This window comes from Ruditapes philippinarum, unplaced genomic scaffold (genome assembly GCF_026571515.1).
Source record: "Ruditapes philippinarum isolate M1 unplaced genomic scaffold, ASM2657151v2 ctg1828_1_1_1_1, whole genome shotgun sequence".
Classification (NCBI taxonomy): domain Eukaryota; kingdom Metazoa; phylum Mollusca; class Bivalvia; order Venerida; family Veneridae; genus Ruditapes; species Ruditapes philippinarum.
The window spans coordinates 75,255-99,004 of NW_026856633.1; the positions used below are offsets into that span (position 1 = coordinate 75,255).

Below are 23,750 nucleotides of genomic sequence, written 5' to 3' on the forward strand. Positions count from 1 at the left end.
TACCCTGGCTTACCCTGCCACATTTTGATAGTGAACTCAACCTTCTTTCATTTTAGAACAGCTCATTGGAATTTGGGGGTATCCCAGTACTAACAAGCACCGATAGTGCAGGGTTTGCACATAATGATCAGAATGATGCACTAGTAAGCATACTATATTCTTTTAATTAGTTGGTAGGATTAGCTGTGATGTATAAATAATTCTGTGATCAGACTATTGCTCTAAATAAAAGATATAGTTATTCTGTAATTCTCTAATTAAACAGTCTTAAGTGAATATCTTTTCAATAAATAGGGCATGTCCTTGAATAAATTAATCTCTTTAAGACAAAGACAAAAAGTTGGGAGTGTCTTTTACAATTGTTTCATCTTTTTTTCCCATATTTCATCTATCAAAGATCTAAAATTTATCTGTATATAGTACCATTGTAAATCACGCAAAGACATGACTTCAATTGATATGTATTACCACAGAACCAAAACATATGTTGTTATTTATCAAATTCCCCGAAGTTTCATAATTCTTAAACACATCTCCTGCATAAAAGTCACATATTTCATTGAAAACATATTACATTTGATAAAAACTGACATCCACTGATACATATCTATCATAGAAAATAATAATAGACAACAATTTATCCTTTGAGGGCTGTATGATCATTTACTAGACTTTCTAAAGAGAGCTCTCCCGAATAAAATAATTGATAGAAGAGAGATATTGAGTAAAGTATCTGATTATATTATTTTGTTTGATAGAACAGGAACATCTCAAAACCTTTGATACAAGAAGCATTAATCAAACGGATCAATTAATTTCTGATAAAACGTAAATTAGGGATGTAACTGGTATAACAGACAGTGGAGTAAAGAAAAACAGTAAAGATTCTCTGTGTATCAATGATAACTTCTGTCAATTTTGATACTTAATAGTTTTTTGGTATGCTCTACTGTAATTTTTTCATTATTTTAGACAAATTTAATTGACTCGTAACAGAATATTGAACATTTACTGTGGAACACTTCTTCTTTGATAATTAATTTAAACCCCCCCCCCCACCAAAAAAAAAAATAAATGCCTTTAGTAAAGTCTGTGCTCTAATTTTAAAAAAGTTTGTTTCTCTTGAAGGCATTGTATACCAAATTAATTATAAATTGACTTTCGAAATGGCGCCATAGGCATAATTTCTTTCACAAATTGTGTTCCAATTAATTTTAATTATAAAATGATTACACCTCATTTATATTTTTATAACACACAGACAATTGGATTGTGCCTGCCGATAAATTATATTTTAACAAAAATTGATATGATGATCTAATTTCTATGATGCTAGTTACAGGCAAGTGTCCTATTAAACAAGGCCAGCCACAGGATCAACAACCTGGTATGTTTAATTACATCAGTCTGACATAACTATCAGCCTGACCTAACTATTTTGATATTGAAATCTCCATTAGCCCCTTACATTGCTGAAACCTTAAAAACTACAAAACCTATGCCAAGGTCTGTCTGCAAATCTGAATTCTGACCAGACTCTATTCTGTTGACCGATCAATGTCCAAATTTCAGTGGTGACATCTAAAACTTAATGACTGCAATAAAATAAAGTTTGATAAATCAATTCAGGAAATTTGAAAAGTAAAGGGTTTACTTAATGATTGTGAATTAAAAATGCAAACCATAACAAAAATAAGACAGGGAAAAATGTCACAAAATAATAGCCAAGATAACGCCAGCTCATGGATGACTGTGACTAAATTTGCTTGCCACATGTCAATTGTGCTCCCTTAGGACCCTAAGTAGAATCAGCTTATGCCGAATTCAAAAACACAGAAAAAGAAAGTGGTATAATGAAGAATTTAGTAATATCCACAAGTTTATTTAAATCCTAAATCTCTATCCAATGTTGCCATGGTTCTTGATGCATGTGAGAGTTCTATTTATTACTGTATAGAACTGTCTCCACTTAATAGTCTGCTGGAATTTATTCTAATGCATAAATGATGTACTGTAAGTGATATATAACAAGAGGGCCATGATGGCCCTGAAGTCGCTCACCTGTATATAGGCCCCCGAAGCGGGGCCAGTTTAAACCCCAGGGCTTTTATTTGAACTAACTTGGTAGACACCCATTAGAAGATATTTCATGCTTAACATCCAAGGTCTAGCTGGTCAATTTTTTTTCTTTACACATATAGTTAAAAACAATGACACACCTGGGGCAGGGCCAGTTTTGACCCAAGGGCTTTTATTTGAACAATCTTTGTAGACAATTACTAGAAAATGTTTCATGCTTAATATCTAAACTCTAGCTATTAGGGTTTTTTCAAAGGAGACTTTTAATTTTTTGCTATACACATATAAGGAAAATCAATGTCAGCCCGGGCGGGGCCAATTTTGACCCTAGGGCTTTTATTTGAACAAACTTTGTAGACACTCACTAGAAGATGCTTCGTGCTTAATATTTAAACTCTAGCTATTTGAGTTTTTTCAAAGAAGATTTTTTAAAGTTTTTGTATAACACATATAAGGAAAAGGAATGACCCCCGGGGCGGGGCCTATTTTGACCCCAGGGCTTTTATTTGAACAAACTTGGTAGACATCCATTAGAACATGTTTCATGCCAAATATCTAAGCTCTAGCTCTTTGGGTTTTTTAGAAGAAGATTTTTTAAGTTTTTACTATATGCATATAGGGAAAATCAATGACCCCCTGGGGCGGGGCCAATTTTGACCCCAGGGCTTTTATTTGAACAAACTTGGTAGACACCCATAAGAAGATGTTTCATGCTAAATATCTTAGCTCTAGCTCTTTGGATTCTTTAAAAGAAAATTTTTTAAGTTTTTACTATATGCATATAGGGAAAATCAATGACCCCCTGGGGCGGGGCCAATTTTGACCCCAGGGCTTTTATTTGAACAAACTTGGTAGACATCCATTAGAACATGTTTCATGCCAAATATCTAAGCTCTAGCTCTTTGGGTTTTTTAGAAGAAGATTTTTTAAGTTTTTACTATATGCATATAGGGAAAATCAATGACCCCCTGGGGCGGGGCCAATTTTGACCCCAGGGCTTTTCTTTGAACAAACTTGGTAGACACTTACTAGAAGATGTTTCATGCCAAATATCTAAGCTCTAGCTCTTTGGGTTTTTTAGAAGAAGATGTTTAAAGTTTTTTCTTTTGGTTGCCATGGCAACCAGAGTTCTGCATGGAATTAAATTCTTTGAACAATTTTTAAAGGTGACCACCAAAGGAACATTCCTGTGAAGTTTGGATGAAATTGGCTTAGTGGTTTATGAGGAGATGTCATTTAAAGCAAAAGTTTACGGACGGATGGACGACGGACGGACGGATGCCGGACGAAAAGCGATCACAAAAGCTCACCCTGTCACTTTGTGACAGGTGAGCTAAAAATGGAACTGTTCTGTCTTTATATTCTTATAATCCATTCAGCTGGTATGTTGTTTTTTACGATAATAAACCACAGTTACATTTCAGAATGAGTGATACATTCTCCAACAAATTGAAATTTACAATAAAAGACTTATATCAAGAAAAGACAACTTTCAATATTTTAAAGATACAACTCCACAACAACAACAACAACAACAAAAAAAAAGCAAAACAAAAAACTTTTTCATACAATAAAAGATACAAGTTAAAGAAGAAAATTTTAAATAGAGCAGAGAATTTTCTTAAACTTTTCATGATTAAAATGTTTCATGATGAAAAGAATTTAGGGATTGTCATCCTGCTTTTTGAGTTATCTGCCCCTGAAATTGACTTTCTTACTCTTTCAACAGAATATTGTGGAATTTCAGACATGCTCCTCTAAATCTTTTATACTGGTACATTACAATATGTTTCTAGAATTTAATAGCATGACCATCACAAAAAGTAAATAAAGAAATCAGTTGAAGCTAGAAAACCAAGATGACACCAAAAACAACAAAAAATTATAAATAACCATTTCAAGTCAATTGACTATATTGTTCTCCAGCATAAATTTCAAGTATATGACATAATTAGATTATAATGATTTGTACTCATCAAAATTGTTTTAAAAACTATCTTATAATTCATTAAAAAATCAAATTATGTCATAAAAAATATAACCTACAGTAACATATGTCCATATTTCAGAGAAATGATTAAAAGATATTGATGTTTCAATTAATATTTGATTTAATGTCGCAGATAACATGGCAAAATTCAAATCTTAGAACCCGACTGTTTCACCAGAGAAAATTTCTATAATAACAAGATATGTTTGTAAAACATGTATGCCCCCTATCAGCAGCCAATTAGTCATGTGATAAGGTTATTATGCATGACTTCTGACCCAGTGATCAAACAATTAATAAGGGTTATAAAGTATCTACTGGTCATGACCTTGACCCCTTGACCCAAAACTCAATAGGGGTCATCTGCTGGTCACGACCAATCATCATACAAAGTTTGAAGTTCCTAGGCCTAGGCGTTTTTAGTAAATTGATCAGAAACCGTTTTTACCTACAAGGTCAATGTGACCTTGACCTTTGACCCCTTGACCCCAAAATCAATAGGGGTCATCTGCTGGTCATGACCAATCACCATGCCTAGGTTGAAGTTCCTAGGTCTAAGGGTTCTCTTATTATTGATCGGAAACCGTTTTAACATACAAGGTCATTGTGACCTTGACCTTTGACCCCTTAATCCCAAAATCAATAGGAGTAATCTGCTGGTCATGACAAATCACCATACCAAGTTTGAAGTTCCTAGGCCTAAGTGTTCTTGAGTTATTGATCAGAAACCGTTTTTACTTACAAGGTCAATGTGACCTTGACCTTTGACCCCTTCACCTAAAACTCAATAGGGGTCATCTGCTGGTCATGACCAATCATCACACAAAGGTTGAAGTTCCTAGGCCTAAGCGTTTTTAGTTAATTGATCGGAAACCGTTTTTACCTACAAGGTCAATGTGACCTTGACCTTTGACCCCTTGACCCCAAAATCAATAGGTCATCTGCTGGTCATGACCAATCACCATACCAAGTTTGAAGTTCCTAGGCATAAGGGTTCTTAAGTTATTGATCGGAAAGCATTTTTACCTAACAAGGTCAATGTGACCTTGCCCTTTAACCCCTTAACCCCAAAATCAATAGGGTTCATCTGCTGGTCATGACCAATCACCATACCAAGTTTGAAGTTCCTAGGCCTAAGGTTCTTTAGTTATTGATCGGAAACCGTTTTTACCTAAGAGGTCAATGTGACCTTGACCTTTGACCCTTGACCCCCAAAATCAATAGGGGTCATCTACTGATCATGACCAATCACCATCTCAAGTTTGAAGTCCCTAGGCCTAAGGGTTCTTTCATTATTGATCGGAAACCGTTTTTACCTACAAGGTCAATGTGACCTTGACCTTTGACCCCTTAACCCCAAAATCAATAGGGGTCATCTGATTGGTCATAACCAATCACCATACCAAGTTTGAAGTTCCTAGGCCTTAAGGTTCTTTAGTTATTGATTGGAAACCGTTTTTACCTACAAGGTCAATGTGACCTTGACCTTTGACCCCTTGACCCCAAAATCAATAGGGGTCATCTACTGATCATGACCAATCACCATACCAAGTTTGAAGTTCCTAGGCCTTAAAGTTCTTTAGTTATTGATCGGAAACCGTTTTTGCTTAAAAGGTCAATGTGACCTTGACCTTTGACCCCTTGACCCCAAAATCAATAGGGGTCATCTACTGATCATGACCAATCACCATACCAAGTTTGAAGTTCCTACGCCTTAAGGTTCTTTAGGTATTGATAGGAAACCGTTTTTGCTTTCAAGGTCAATGTGACCTTGACCTTTGACCCTTGACCCCAAAATCAATAGGGGTCATCTACTGATCATGACCAATCACCATACCAAGTTTGAAGTTCCTAGGCCTTAAGGTTCTTTAGTTATTGATCGGAAACCGTTTTTGCTTACAAGGTCAATGTGACCTTGACCTTTGACCCCTTGACCCCAAAATCAATAGGGGTAATTAACTGATCATGACCAATCACCATACCAAGTTTGAAGTTCCTAGGCCTTAAGGTTCTTTAGTTATTGATCGGAAACCGTTTTTGCTTTCAAGGTCAATGTGACCTTGACCTTTGACCCCTTGACCCCAAAATCAATAGGGGTCATCTACTGGTCATGACCAATCACCATACCAAGTTTGAAGTTCCTAGGCCTTAAGGTTCTTTAGTTATTGATCGGAAACCGTTTTTGCTTTCAAGGTCAATGTGACCTTGACCTTTGACCCCTTGACCCCAAAATCAATAGGGGTCATCTACTGGTCATGACCAATCACCATACCAAGTTTGAAGTTCCTAGGCCTAAGGGTTCTTTAGTTATCACTCGGAAACCATTTGGTCTACGGACCGACGGACCGACAAGTGCAAAGCAATATACCCCCTTTTCTTCGAAATGGGGGCATAAATATGTACTGTAAATGTGTATTTGCATTATATGTAATCATCAAAATATATCCATTAATTTCTTATTGAAAAATTTGGCTTAGACTTTATTAGAAATAGATTTACAATACCCTCCCTTTATTTACATGAAATATAAATTTGGTAATATCTTTACAAACAAGATATGTTTGTAAAACATGTATGCCCCCTAACAGCAGCCAATTAGTCATGTGAAAAGGTTATTATGCATGACTTCTGACCCAGTGATCAAACAAATAATAAGGGTTATCAAGTATCTACTGGTCATGACCTTAACCTTTGACCCCTTGACCCAAAACTCAATAGGGGTCATCTGCTGGTCACGACCAATCATCATACAAAGTTTGAAGTTCCTAGGCCTAAGCGTTTTTAGTTAATTGATCGGAAATCGTTTTAACATAAAAGGTCAATGTGACCTTGACCTTTGACCCCTTGACCCCAAAATCAATAGGTCATCTGCTGGTCATGACCAATCACCATACCATGTTTGAAGTTCCTAGGCCAAAGGGTTCTTAAGTTATTGAATTGAAAGCATTTTTACCTACAAGGTCAATGTGACCTTGCCCTTTGACCCCTTGACCCCAATATCAATAGGGTCATCTACTGGTCATGACCAATCACCATACCAAGTTTGAAGTTCCTAGGCCTAAGGGTTCTTTAGTTATTGATCGGAAACCGTTTTTACCTAAGAGGTAAATGTGACCTTGACCTTTGACCCTTTGACCCCAAAATCAATAGGGGTCATCTACTGATCATGACCAATCACCATATCAAGTTTGAAGTCCCTAGGCCTAAGGGTTCTTTCGTTATTGATCGGAAACCGTTTTTACCTACAAAGTCAATGTGACCTTGACCTTTGACCCCTTAACCCCAAAATCAATAGGGGTCATCTGCTGGTCATGACTAATCACCATACCAAGTTTGAAGTTCTTAGGCCTAAGGGTTCTTTTGTTATTGATCGGAAATCGTTTTTACCTACAAGGTCAATGTGACCTTGACCTTTGACCCCTTGACCCCAAAATCAATAGGGGTCATCTGCTGGTCATGACCAATCACCACACCAAGTTTGAAGTTCTTAGGCCTAAGGGTTCTTTTGTTAATGATCAGAAACCGTTTTTACCCAAGAGGTCAATGTGACCTTGACCTTTGACCCCTTGACCCCAAAATCAATAGGGGTCATCTACTGATCATGACCAATCACCATATCAAGTTTGAAGTTCCTAGGCCTTAAAGTTCTTAAGTTATTGATCAGAAACCGTTTTTGCTTACAAGGTCAATGTGACCTTGACCTTTGACCCCTTGACCCCAAATTCAATAGGGGTCATCTACTGATCATGACCAATCACCATACCAAGTTTGAAGTTCCTAGGCCTTAAAGTTCTTTAGTTATTGATTGGAAACCGTTCTTGCTTACAAGGTCAATGTGACCTTGACCTTTGACCCCTTGACCCCAAAATCAATAGTGATCATCTACTGATCATGACCAATCACCATACCAAGTTTGAAGTTCCTAGGCCTTAAGGTTCTTTAGTTATTGATCGGAAACCGTTTTTGCTTACAAGGTCAATGTGACCTTGACCTTTGACCCTTTGACCCCAAAATCAATAGGGGTCATCTGCTGGTCATGACCAATCACCATACCAAGTTTGAAGTTCCTAGGCCTTAAGGTTCTTTAGTTATTGATCGGAAACCGTTTTTGCTTACAAGGTCAATGTGACCTTGACCTTTGACCCCTTGACCCCAAAAGCAATAGGGGTCATCTACTGGTCATGACCAATCAACATACCAAGTTTGAAGTTCCTAGGCCTAAGGGTTCTTTAGTTATCACTCGGAAACCATTTGGTCTACGGACCGACGGACCGACGGACCAACGGACCGACGGACCGACAAGTGCAAAGCAATATACCCCCTTTTCTTCGAAATGGGGGCATAATAATGTGATTGATGATTTTTGAGATGAAAAAAAAATGTTAATAATTAGATTAACTAAGACATGAGATTAATGGCAAGAAAAATCAAAAGCACTCAGATTTAATTTACCCGTATTTGTGAAAATCAAAGCTTTCAGAGTCAATTTCTACATGTAACTGCATCTAGAATCTCTTCTCTAAAAATTTGGCAGCTCTTATATCACTAACGGTTTCTTTAAGCTAAGTTTGAATTCCAAATAACTGGGATATCCTGGACATCCACCAATTTCCATTTTGCAATTATTTTATTACCTAAACATTTTAACAACAGCTTGAAACAAGAACGTGTTTGTTAAACACAAATGCCCCCCCGGCTCAGATTCTTGTCAGTAGCAATACTTCATAAATGTTTACCCATTCACTCAGTTATGGAAAGAAAAATCACCAAAAAATTGTAAACACAAGTTTTATAGCTTGACAAAGTCATGGCATTTTGTAATTGTGAAAAATATAAGTTGCCAAGTCATTGCTCTGACTTGTGAAGTTGAAAAATATTCAACTTCATGCAAGTTATCTTCCTACCAAATACGAAATACATCTGTCATCAAATAAAGACTGTATGGGCAAAAGTGTAAAAATCAATTTTGAGCACTGGTGACCTTGACCAAACTGACCCCTAACTCTATCCAAAAGAAGAATACCTTGTAAGTTATCTTCCTACCAAATATGAAATACATCTGTCAATAAATAAAGGCTGTATGGGCAAAAGTGTAAAAATCTATTTTTAGCACTTGTGACCTTGACCCAACTGACCCCTTACTCCATCCAAAGGAAGAATACCATGCAAGTTATCTTCCTACCAAATATGAAATACAACTGTCAATAAATAAAAGCTGTATGGGCAAAAGTGTAAAAATCTATTTTTAGCACAAGTGACCTTGACCCACTGATCCCTACCCCAATCAAAAGGATGAATACCATGCAAGTTATCTTCCTACCAAATATAAAATATATCTGTCACTTAATAAAGGCTGTATGAGCAAATGTGTAAAAATCTATTTTTAGCACTGGTGTATGAGCAAAAAGGTTTATATTTATTTTTTAAACCAGTGACCTTGACCCTAGAGACCGCTTACTCTAAAAAAAATTAGAGGACCATCAAAGGTATCCACCTACTAAATATGAAAGATATCAGTAAAGAAATTAAGCAATTAGGAGAAATTTAAGATAAATCCAACTTGCCGAAATAGGTTAACCAGACAAGGCCCTATTTTCAAAGTGAAAAAAGGGAAATAACTGGGAAATATGGATGACACAGTTATATAACTTGGCAATATCATGTACTTTGTATTGATAAGTAAGTGTGGAAATTATAAAGCCATTAGTATAGATAGAACTTAAGATATTTCCAACTTGCCGTTTTAGGTTAACCATTATTCATTTTCTAAGTGCTGAAAAGGGCAATAACTTGGTAAATATGAAAGCCAGAGTTATGAAACTTGCCCAGATCGTGTTCTTTGTATTGATTAGTAAGTGTGTAAACTTAGAAGCCATTGGTACAGGTAGAACTTAAGAAAAATCCAACTTGCCGTTCTAGGTACGGACGGACGGACAGACAGACGGACGGTTCAATCACTATATGCCCGGGGGCATAAAAACACCCTACTTTTATTATGACCAATACTTGAATTGACGGTAGCCAACTGTTTGCTATGATTATTACCAATTTTTGTTATAATAATTGCTATTTTCCTCAGATTATAAGGCAATTCCGTGAAAATTGCTAAAGACTGCTTAAATTTCTTGTTACACTAACTGACTATAACTATCATGATTATAGCCAATGTTAAGTTTATACTGAATTTATTTAAGTTCAATTGTGAAGGACGCTATAAGCTTATAGGCACACTTTAGTTATTGCACTTATTGCCAATGTTTGCTATGATCATAGCACAATTGCTTGCAATGACAATTGCCATTATAGCTTGCTATAGTTATTACCATTTTTTGTTATGATTGGCGGCAATTCTTGCATTGATTTGTGCGAATTCTTGCTATGATTTTTGCCAATTTTTGAATGTTTTCTTTTTTACAAATCTTCAAGTTTTTTTTGCCAGTGAAAAAATCTATATGTTTTTGCAAATTCTTTCTATGATCACAGCCATGTTAATTCTTTATATTGCCTATTGCCTAACATCTACTGTTCTAGATAGATGGACTGGTTGATTTTTTATTTAAGGCATTTAACATCTTATATTACATTGTATATGTTCCATTCTCCATATAAGAAATACTGTAAAATGCCCTAAGCCAAACTTTAAATTCAAACAAGACAAAATTTGTTCAACAAAATTCTGTTAATTACCCTAACAGTGTTACAACATTTTTGTTAAGATATTTATGCCTCATTTCAGATGAAATGCATGCTTTAATTGAAAGCACAGGGAAATAACATGACAAATCAAATGTAAAAGTGTAACCAATTGGTTAATTAGGCTTATACAGGATATTTTATATATATTCTACAGCTTTTATTTGCCTCACTTGGGAGAAAGTAACCAGTTTAATTGATTAAAAAGCCTTTCATGTACAGTAAATTACAAAACTCTGACAAGCCATCATGTTATATACATGATGTTCCTCCACACAGCAAGATCTTGATTTAAATATAATTAAGATAGAATAGTTTATCACTTCCACATCCATTTTTTTATGAACCAACTGGCAGAGAGTGCACTTTCTGGAATTTAACCGTTGCTTCACTGAATTTGTTCAAATAAAAATCTTTCAAATCACAGCATTTTATCATGTTAGGCCATTCTTGTCATGCATTTTATAATTTCTATTTTTTATAAAGCATTCAAAACTTTTTTTCCCCATTTTTTTTTTTACATATATAAAAATATCATTGCGGCTTTCAATGCCTTAACTGTAATCACACAAGAAATTTTTTCAACATGTTTAGTTTCACAAAATTTCTCACATAATATAAATACAGGCTACAGAAAAATAATTAATTTCTTGTCTATATAATAATTGTGTTCAACACAGAAAAGACAGCAAGAATTAGGCATTGTCAGTATCTAATATTGACTTCTCTTTCTTCCCCTATATTTTATAGCACCTACACAATGTTATTAAGCTTTATCTAATCAGCATTATAATTAGCAACTCAGAAAGCATATTTTGAATTATTTCATCAGAATTAATTACAAGATATTCATTTTTTTAGTGCCAGAAAACCATTTTATTTCTGTATTAGAAGGAAAACAAAACAAAACTATTCAATAACAGTGAGCACTCCCTTTGCACTTTTGCATTTCTTTGTGGTTTATATAAAAAAAAATCTAATCTACTTTCATAATTCTCATTAGAAAACAATCACTTTCATTATTTAAACTGAATTACATTTACTTCAAAAGTGTCTTGTATTTTGCAAAAGCAAAAAAAAAAAGAAGACAGAAATCGAAAACAAATTGTTCTTTGTTGTTGATCATGTTAGATTTCAGCGATTTATATATGTAATGGTTTTTATTTTAAGGTTCCAATGTAAGACATTAACAAATAATTTCAGACTAATACCAAACTGGTAACTTCCTCAATGTGTCAATTTACTGTGCAATATTATTTCCTTATTGAATTTACAGCTACTGAATACTAACTCATCTATTATGACCAGTTCATTATGTAGTAATTTGTCTGAAATTAAAGAGTAACACATCAAGAGAGTAAACAATAATAGAGGACAGATCAACAGTTTAGAACTGCAAGCCAATCCCCATTTCTGTAATGTTATAATATATAAATATAAGTTAAACAGTATGAAGGTGATATGCAACAAAATTTTACAGCAAGAACCAGTGTAAAGGTTTGATGTGACAATAAACCATTTATAGCAAGAACCAGTATGAATGTGTGATGTGACAAACCATTTACAGCAAGAACAGTATGAAGGTGTGATGTGACAAACCATTCTCTACAAAAACTATTTATGCACAAGAAATTTTATGGGAAGAAAGTCTCAAGATAAATTTGCTACCCTATTCCCTAGACACAGAAATTACTTGAATTTTAATAAGCAAAACAATGAATACTAGTATTGCTGGCATCACCAAAAATGAGGACACTTATTCATTTTGTTTTGAGATAGATAATATGCTTAAGATAGTTTGAAATTATTAAGAGTAATAATAAGATAGTTTGAAATTGGAGTAGGTGATTAAAATTTTATATCCATTTTACATGCAAACTTCATTATGTTACAATATATTTCTTAGAATTTACTGCCATCATTTCATTGACATAGGATCATATAATTAAAATCTTCTTCTTTAGAACACACCTACTGTAATTATAATTTTACAAAAAACAAACATGAAATCATTAATATTTCTGAGAAAATACTTGTAAAACAAGTGCAGACAAAAGCACAAATATTTCATCAGCAAAGTACAAAATTGTATTGAGAATTTAACATTATAAATTACTTTTTTTAATTACTTTTTCTCTCTTGCTTCACTTTAATTGACTAGATTCAAAATGTACATGTAATTACAAAAATTCAATTACGACTTCAAACATTACATAACCAACATGCTGATATATCATAAGTGATGTGGAAATTTGTAAAGAGAACCCCTGTTCTGCTCTAAAGACATTCCCCTAAACCCCTTGTCATGTATATTCAGACATCATATCAGCCAGGGATAAACATCTTAGAGTAAAACAGCTCCTGGGAGAAAATAAAATTTATCATCTGTTCCTAATTACTGGCAGACTTTGAAAAACAACACTTGTTATGCTGCAAAACTACTTGACAGTCAAAGTGGAAAATTTGTCCAGCTTTCGTGAAATACTTCAAAACAAGTGGCCTAAAATTTACTGAAATTTGTACAATTTTAAGGGTTTCTGCCATAAAAATATTAAAATCACTTGCCGTAAAATATTTCTAGATGCAAGTGTGTACTTGCCTGATGAGTAATCTTTCAAGAGACTTCTTATTAAAGAACTTGTTCAAAAGTTGTTCAAAAGTGGTTAGTGAATAATATAAATATTACAGGTGTGAAGGAAAGGTACTATAATCAAACAATTTAAAAATTAATTTCTGACACTGCTGGCGCCAGCAGATTCTACCCATGTAACCAGTACAGACTAAAATAGCCCGGTTTAACCCTTAGCCTGCCGGTGCCAACTGTTTGTTTGTTTGATTGATTGGGTTATATGTCACATTGACACAGTATAGGTCATATGGCGACGTTCCAGCTTTACTGGTAGAGGAAGACCTCAGGTGCCGACTGAATCTACTCATGAAACCAGTGCTGACCAAGATCAGCCATCATTTCCATGCTATCTGTTCACTTTTCAGTCACAACATACAAATGTGCCACGTCACGACAAAACCAGCATAATGGGTTTGCGACCAGCATGGATCCAGACCAGCCTGCACATCCGCGCAGTCTGATCAGGATCCATGCTGTTCACTTACCAACTCTATTACAAGTAGAGAAACTGATAGCGAACAGCATGGATCCTGATCAGACTGGGCGGATGAGCAGGCTGGTCTGGATCCATGCTGGTCGCAAACCCATTATGTTGGTTTTGTCATGACACGGCTCAAATATTTTGAAAGTTTTCCTAAACAGGATAAATGGTTAAGTCCAGATTTTAAGGTGGACAAGTCCATTGAAGATATTTGACATGGTGACTATTAACCCATTACTTCATATACACGCCTTTTAACGCCTTTTTCACCCCCCCCCCCTTTTTTGTTGTCTCAAATGGTGAAAAAATGCATTATTTAGGCCCTTAACACTTGTTTTTGTTTGAGAAATGTTGTTAAAAAAAGTGACCACTTTTTCGGCGCGTCCCCCAACCAAAAGATACATCAGGCGGTTGCCAGAAGGGGGATGTGCCCCCTTCTGTTTGGGGGGTTTGAAGGGGGGCGGAGTCCCCCTCATCGCCAAGAAAATTTTGGACTTGTGAGAGGCTATAAATGACCCCAGATTGATCATACGGTAACGTGTAACCAACGCTGAAAAGCATTTGACTCTATCTCAATCCATTGAGAAGTTGCAGCACTTTGAAATCAATTATAATGGAAAAAATCAACGCAAAATAGTGATTTTTGGCAATTTTGAGATGTCCCCTCGTTGCCATGGTAACAGAAAATTTAAGCCTGAGCATGTTGTTGCAAGGGCAATGGTCCAGTCAACATTTGTGCCAAGTTTGATTAGTGTTGAAGCAGTTTTTATAGTATTATAGCAATTTGAACTTGTAACGGGAGACTTTTCAATGAAAACAGCCATTTTTCACAAAATGCTCATGAATAAATGGGTTAATGAAAAAAATAAAAATATCTACAAAACAACAATTTTTCTTCAAATTTATATTACAGGCCATGTTTAAACATGGAAAAACGCGATTTAGAGTAATTTCAAGTATTTTCATCATTTTCTGTTAACCCATTACTTCATATACACGCCTTTTAACGCCTTTTTCACCCCCCCTTTTTTGTTGTCTCAAATGGTGAAAAAATGCATTATTTAGGCCCTTAACACTTGTTTTTGTTTGAGAAATGTTGTTAAAAAAAGTGACCACTTTTTCGGCGCGGCCCCCCAACCAAAAGATACATCAGGCGGTTGCCAGAAGGGGGATGTGCCCCCTTCTGTTTGGGGGGTTTGAAGGGGGGCGGAGTCCCCCTCATCGCCAAGAAAATTTTGGACTTGTGAGAGGCTATAAATGACCCCAGATTGATCATACGGTAACGTGTAACCAACGCTGAAAAGCATTTGACTCTATCTCAATCCATTGAGAAGTTGCAGCACTTTGAAATCAATTATAACGGAAAAAATCAACGCAAAATAGTGATTTTTAGCAATTTTGAGATGTCCCCTCGTTGCCATGGTAACAGAAAATTTAAGCCTGAGCATGTTGTTGCAAGGGCAATGGTCCAGTCAACATTTGTGCCAAGTTTGATTAGTGTTGAAGCAGTTTTTATAGTATTATAGCAATTTGAACTTGTAACGGGAGACTTTTCAATGAAAACAGCCATTTTTCACAAAATGCTCATGAAGTAATGGGTTAATGAAAAAAATAAAAATATCTACAAAACAACAATTTTTCTTCAAATTTATATTACAGGCCATGTTTAAACATGGAAAAACGCGATTTAGAGTAATTTCAAGTATTTTCATCATTTTCTGTTAACCCATTACTTCATATACACGCCTTTTAACGCCTTTTTCACCCCCCCCTTTTTTGTTGTCTCAAATGGTGAAAAAATGCATTATTTAGGCCCTTAACACTTGTTTTTGTTTGAGAAATGTTGTTAAAAAAAGTGACCACTTTTTCGGCGCGGCCCCCCAACCAAAAGATACATCAGGGGGTTGCCAGAAGGGGGATGTGCCCCCTTCTGTTTGGGGGGTTTGAAGGGGGGCGGAGTCCCCCTCATCGCCAAGAAAATTTTGGACTTGTGAGAGGCTATAAATGACCCAAGATTGATCATACGGTAACGTGTAACCAACGCTGAAAAGCATTTGACTCTATCTCAATCCATTGAGAAGATGCAGCACTTTGAAATCAATTATAATGGAAAAAATCAACGCAAAATAGTGATTTTTGGCAATTTTGAGATGTCCCCACGTTGCCATGGTGACAGAAAATTTAAGCCTGAGCATGTTGTTGCAAGGGCAATGGTCCAGTCAACATTTGTGCCAAGTTTGATTAGTGTTGAAGGAGTTTTTATAGTATTATAGCAATTTGAACTTGTAACGGGAGACTTTTCAATGAAAACAGCCATTTTTCACAAAATGCTCATGAAGTAATGGGTTAATGAAAAAAATAAAAAAATCTACAAAACAACAATTTTTCTTCAAATTTATATGACAGGCCATGTTTAAACATGGAAAAACGCGATTTAGAGTAATTTCAAGTATTTTCATCATTTTCTGTTAACCCATTACTTCATATACACGCCTTTTAACGCCTTTTTCACCCCCCCTTTTTTGTTGTCTCAAATGGTGAAAAAATGCATTATTTAGGCCCTTAACACTTGTTTTTGTTTGAGAAATGTTGTTAAAAAAAGTGACCACTTTTTCGGCGCGGCCCCCCAACCAAAAGATACATCAGGGGGTTGCCAGAAGGGGGATGTGCCCCCTTCTGTTTGGGGGGTTTGAAGGGGGGCGGAGTCCCCCTCATCGCCAAGAAAATTTTGGACTTGTGAGAGGCTATAAATGACCCCAGATTGATCATACGGTAACGTGTAACCAACGCTGAAAAGCATTTGACTCTATCTCAATCCATTGAGAAGTTGCAGCACTTTGAAATCAATTATAATGGAAAAAATCAACGCAAAATAGTGATTTTTGGCAATTTTGAGATGTCCCCTCGTTGCCATGGTAACAGAAAATTTAAGCCTGAGCATGTTGTTGCAAGGGCAATGGTCCAGTCAACATTTGTGCCAAGTTTGATTAGTGTTGAAGCAGTTTTTATAGTATTATAGCAATTTGAACTTGTAACGGGAGACTTTTCAATGAAAACAGCCATTTTTCACAAAATGCTCATGAAGTAATGGGTTAAGGGAGTATTTAATGGAAAGGAAATCAGCTTGGTAACAGGTGATGACATGTTGTTTGTTTTTTTTAGGCTATATAACTAATAGTAACACATGTGGAAAGTATATATGCTTTACATCATTTTAGACTTTTAAATCATATAAACAAATTTCTAAATGTGTAACTGAGCAGTCTAGTTTGTTACAAACTCAGTGTTTAAATTCTATTAAATGCTCTCTCACCATAAGGGTGCAAAATTACATTCTGTATTCAATACCGGGATGAAATAATGTAACTCTTCTTTTATCATGACAAGATGACATGCATACAAAGGGGTTCAAAATGTTGGTCAATATATCTGTAATAATATCCATTGTTCATATACTGTAAGATTTTACATTTTTGGTACATTTCATGAAATTTCAAAAATTTACAGAAGGAATTCCTTTATTCAACTTTAACCTCCTGAATTTCTTTAATGGACTTGTCCATCTTTCATTATTGGAACCATCAATTTCAGTTCTGTAGAGTAAGATTAAAAATTTTGGGAGTGTTTTAGAAATGATATAAAAAAAAATAAACCTTTCATGTTGTAAGAAATAAAGATTGCTGAAAAAAGTGTGTACTTTCACTCATTTTTCATCTTTCTTTTTTTTTTAAATATTTTGAACTAAACAGACTGAGTATAAGTCATTTCATATAACATAGCTATCAGTTGTTCTAAAGTTTTCTTTTTTCATAATCTGCTACTCATTAACAGACTCATAAGTTGAAAAGAATAATATAAGTAACTTAATTATTAAAGTTGATCTGTGAGTTTACAGAAAGGAAAATGACAAAAATCTCAGAACACCAGCATATATGATAGAAATTGTCCAATATTAATAAATTCTTCAGTTTTTCATCAAATCTTTCAACTTCAGTTTATTGCCAGATTTTACAAGTTAAGTTTATCACCCAGTTAAGTTTATCACCAGATTTTACAAGTTAAGTTTATCACCAGATTTTACATGTTAAGTTTATCACCAGATTTTACAAGTTAAGATTATCACTGGATCTTCTAATACAGATGATTAGCACTAAATCAATGAAAGATCAACAACGGCAGCTTTTAATGTACTGAAAACAATTCTTTAAACATCTCCTTATTCCCCAAAACAACAAAATTAAATGTTTTGTGAACCGATAAATCATTATCTTATTTAAGAACTGAACAAAACGGCACTAATGGGTAATTTAGTAATCAAGAAAATTACAGTCTGTCTTTAACAGAAAAGAAGACAAAATGGCAACAGGGAATTATGATATCCTATAATAAAATTAATGCATACTGGGGTTTTTTTTGTGCAAATTTTTTGGGTTTTTTCCTTTTGGAAGACAAAACAGATATCACAATACGGTCTATGACCATATTTGGTAAAACTGATAAATTGAGTATAATTTAATTTCTTCTTTAATTTTTCAATATGCCATATAACTATGCTCTGGGCATTGTAGCTTCTGAGGATAAGATGTGCAAAGATTTAATTTCAAAAGACTAATTTTAGCTAATGTGACCTAATTATGTATCAGACGGGAACAATTTATTTAACTTTTGTAAATGGCAACTGGAGGACCAATTCTATGAACTTTGTTCAATATCTACCATGAAGTAAAAGAGGTGGGGATAATGAAGCACAGCAGACCACCAACAAAAAACATCATACTGTCTCAAAAATACAGGTCTTTTTTAGCACTTTGTGCTTGGATGAGCTAAATAAACCTAACCACATGAACCTATCTTTATCAGTACCAGACTCTTCTTTTCAATGGCTTATATTAAGATTAGGACTGTAATTTCTCATTGATAATAGATGTATAAAATTTTACCAAATTGTCTTCAGCCACATAAAGAGAGTCCCAATTAACAGTGTCTAGCTTTCTACAGAAGGATATGCACTTGCTGCATAATGAGGATAAAATGAGCCGCGTCACAACAAAACCAACATAGTGCGTTTGAGACCAGCATGGATCCAGACCAGCCTGCGCATCCGCGCAGTCTGATCAGGATCCATGCTGTTTGCTTACCAACTCTATTACAAGTAGAGAAACTGATAGCGAACAGCATGGATCTTGATCAGACTGCGCGGATGCGCAAGCTGGTCTGGATCCATGCTGGTTGCAAACGCACTAATATGTTGGTTTTGTCATGACGCGGCTCAAATATTAAATCCTGGTTGATGTAAAATGCTAGAAAAATTTTTATTTGTAATTTAATTTATTTACGACTGATGTTTCTAGGAGACATTTGTTTTCTTCTATTTTTAGTACTGAAGAATTGGTAACAATTCCTGGATACCTATATTAATAAAGCATCCTAAACAGGAACATTTCCTCTTGAAACAATTTCAGCCAATAATATCTGTGCACTTAAAGGAAGCCCCAGCTTACCACACATTCACAAGATAGCAGCTTTACTTCATTAAATACTGAACTATCTTTTCATGATCTTCTTCATAATCTTAGAATTGTTACTGAAGCCTATCAAAAACCATTTTTCATTACGTTAATTCTCAATTCTTTCTTAAAGACATCAGTATAATTATATCAATCTCTTCAAATGTTTTATGCATGAAGTTTGCCCAAATCTTTCTATAATACTATTCAGAATATGCAATTACCCTATGGTATTGCCAATAAGATATTATCAATGTCAAAACATTCTTGGTGGCATGTTTTCTCAGTATCCAAATGTTGGATCAAAGAGAAATATGTATCCATACTACTGGTAAAAGTTATATAATTTTAAAAGGATCTCATACAAATTCAACCCTTATATTGAACATGTATAAATATAAAACAAAGTTTTTAAGTTATCTCACAAGTAATTTACTTTGTATGAGTGTGCACAACCGTAAATGCATAAAATGTTCAATGTTCCAAATTTTATCCCGATATCTTCAAACCCCAAATGTATTTAAAGCTTCTTGACTATGTCTCATTTTGAAAGGGTAAAAAAAATCAAGAAAAATAGTGAGTTTACTCCAAGTTTCAAATACTGGTGAAGTCTGCCCATTTAGCTTAATAGGGACAGCAACTGATTTATAATCAAATTGTCCCAGGTTCAATCTTTGGCAGCGAGGCAAAATTTCTCCATTACAATTTATTGCAGACATCGAGTATAATGGTCAATACTGATTTTACTTCCAGTTTCAAATACTGTTGAAGTCTGCCTGTTTAGGTACAGCAACTGATTTATAATCAAAATCAAAGTGTCGCTGGTTCAATCCTCTGGTAAGGCAAAATTTCTCCATTACAATTTATTGCAGACATTGAGTATAATGATCATTTCATCATCACAGTGCAGTTATAGGATAAGTCCTTTGAAATTTAATTGGACTTAATCAGTTATTGCACTAACGTGATCATTTGTCATTCATTAGTGATTCAGAAATTATGTGAAATAAGTAGTCGGTCACATACTGGTTAGTTATCCAGAGAAGCTGATGTGATATGACCAAAAATGTGATGAAACTGGCATCAAAACCAAACTAACAAATACTAGTAGCAAACTGATGTTTAGTAAAGTAAAGTAATGATATTTGTTATGATAACGAAAGCCTTCAACTTACAAGAACTGGACATTGGTGTTTTTACTGTCATAACTGCGGCTGGACCTTCACCTTCTCCATTCATAGCAGAAACTCTAACCTCGTACCGAGAATTTGTAGACAGATGACCAAATATCCAAGATGTTTTTTCCGGGGTAACGTCTGAACTTATAACATGATCTTCACTATCCAATGGATAAAGAGACAGACGATAGTTTATCAGGGGGCCATTTGAATACACTGGCGGCACCCAAGATACCGATACTGTTGACGATGACGGGGCATGGAGGGATGTAATTCTTGGAGAACCAGATGGCACTGTAAATATTGATAAGAACAGTTTATGAAATACGACCAGTCTACTTGATTAATTCAATAGGGGAAATATCATTTATTATCCAAAGGTTCCTGGTTTGAACCTCCGGCAAGAGCAATATTCTCCGTGACATTTGTTCTCCAAATATAAGTCTTTTGGTGGTGCATAAAAAGCGAGCAAAAAAACAAATTAAAATAAAACCAACATGAATATTCTCATATTTTTGTCTTTCCTTAATTGGCAACATAGATGAACAACCTCTCTCAATAGAGACTGAATGTCAACTATAGTTTGGTAATTATGTTTTCTATATATCATTATAAAACTCTCAAATATCAAATATCGCATGCAGACACTTGTTTAGCTTCAATATCATTGAATTTTACAAGAGACACCAATACAATTCAGCCTGATTGGCAAGTTTGTTAACAAAATGAATCCGACTTTTGATATTTCTACACTTGCAACATTTAAATTTTCAGTGCTAACACAGCAACTTTAAATATATTTAATCAATTTATTTGAAACTCGTCCAAGATAACTTCCTCACTTTTGAAGAGTATTGTTTACTTACCTCCATAGGGGAGAGTAGTTACAGGAACTGAATAGTTGGTCTCAACAGCATGTGTAGTTGTTATTTGGAATATAAACTTGAACTGAAATAAAATAAAATACAAATTGTGTAAATTTTAATCTAAAATCAAAATTAATTTGTTTTAACATTTCTAAAAAAATTCATTGATAGTTATGTTCCTGAGCGATCTTGGCCTGTACTAAATTAATGAAAAACAGGTAGCATTTATCTGATGAAATAGCATAATCATGACATATATTGGGCATAGTAACTTGACTTGTAACATATAAATGCTGACAAGTAACATTTACTTATAGTAACTTGACTTGTAACATATAAATGCTGACAAGTAACATTTACTTATAGTAACTTGACTTGTAACATATAAATGCTGACATGTAACATTTACTTATAGTAACTTGACTTGTAACATATAAATGCTGACAAGTAACATTTACTTATAGTAACTTGACTTGTAACATATAAATGCTGACAAGTAACATTTACTTATAGTAACTTGACTTGTAACATATAAATGCTGACAAGTAACATTTACTTATAGTAACTTGACTTGTAACATATAAATGCTGACAAGTAACATTTACTTATAGTAACTTGACTTGTAACATATAAATGCTGACAAGTAACATTTACTTATAGTAACTTGACTTGTAACATATAAATGCTGACAAGTAACATTTACTTACTGTAATTACTCACCTATAACGTGGTTTGCTTATAAGACGCGGCTTCAAATCAGCATTACTTTCAAACTTGACTTGTAACATATAAATGCTGACATGTAACATTTACTTATAGTAACTTGACTTGTAACATATAAATGCTGACATGTAACATTTACTTACTGTAATGACTCATCTATAAGGTGGTTTGCTTATAAGACGCGGGTCAAAATTTTGCCTTCAAATCAGCAGTACTTTCAATCTCTTATGAGATTAGGCATAATTATTGGAGGGAAAAATAGTATTATGTACCTGATATGTAACAAATGGATGTAAACTGGTAACATTGACTCTCCCTGAGGGCATTAACTCCATATCCGAGTGACTCTGCCATTCTGTTTCAGTTTCTAACACTCTTTTTTGTAAAATAAATGTGATATTCCTTAAAAGCTCTTCATCAGCCCAAAACAGCTGTGCCAAAGTCGGGTCTGTGTTTTGCTTAAGCACACTTTCTCCTGCCCAGTCTAATAATACTGAATTGTGGGTAATTCCATCCCTCACTATTTCCGGTCCAGGTAATTCAAGTCCAGAATCTGATAATGTTAAAGAACATTGTTTTACGTCAATAGGAACTTAGTCAATATTTAACAGTTGTTATGTTTTTATGAAATATGACATACTTCTTCATTTTTATTAGTTTTTTTAAGTTCTACTATGAATACCTTCTCTGCAATCTGCAATGCAAGCAAATAAGCTAAAAATGTGTAATTTTGAGATGAACTGGTATACATTTGTGATGTGGTGGTAAGGCTGAACACCAGGTGCAATAACTACTGAAACATTAACTTGCTCCAGATTATTTAAAAAGCCCTTTGTCATCATATTAAATCAATAAATACATAATGTAGACTTACATGTTACAAATTGTTTATGATATTCTTCAAGACCAAAATTACAGCCCTTTACACAGCTTTGTTTCTGAAACATAAATCAAACACCTTTGATACTGCAACATGTACATGCAGATCTCTTTCAATAAACAAATCCATTTTTCAAGAACAAGATCAACCATAGGTAATAATGTAAAGTAAACAATATTTGGCATTCTTACAAACATACACCATACCATTGTAAGTGTACCCACATGTACCAGTTTTCTAATTTCTACATCCACTTTCTAATTAACAAATATAATTACAGAAATTCTGTAACAAAAAGAGTAATGATTAATTAGATAAATTATGCTTATAATAATTTTCTCAAGATTGTAGCATGGTTAACCCTTAAGGAGACAAAGGTAGAAGAGAGAGTTTCTTGAGAGATACTGTCATTAAGTTTGCTTAATGTGCCGAGGGCAAAGGTACAATACAGTCAACAAAAGTATAAAGTCTAAGTACTGTAGTAGTAGAATGGTTAGAACATGTTTCTGTTAGAGCTCATCCTCCTTACATCCCACCTCCTACCACACAGTTTAGATATAAAAAAAATATATTCAGATCATTCTATAAACACAATGTTGTTGTTTTTCTCTCAATTGTTAGACACCATACAAACTTTAAAGGCCCATTATATGTACCCTAGAAATGCTTTTATTTTTATTTCTCTAAAGATTTTTATTTTTGGTTCAAAAAAATTACTCATTGG

The 23,750-nt window shown here is 34.5% G+C and overlaps 1 protein-coding gene across 3 annotated transcripts in view; it reads right to left on the minus strand.

Moving 5' to 3' along the window:
* Positions 1-23,750, minus strand: part of LOC132747175 (proto-oncogene tyrosine-protein kinase ROS-like) — a gene marked incomplete at its 5' end in the record, with an annotated part of 93,108 nt that overhangs the window by 61,822 nt on the left and 7,536 nt on the right. For all 3 annotated transcript variants that reach the window (XM_060736502.1, XM_060736501.1, XM_060736503.1), the window contains 4 exon segments: positions 20,555-20,851; positions 21,424-21,505; positions 22,419-22,699; positions 23,021-23,084. In XM_060736502.1, the coding sequence (XP_060592485.1) occupies positions 20,555-20,851; positions 21,424-21,505; positions 22,419-22,699; positions 23,021-23,084 (724 nt within the window).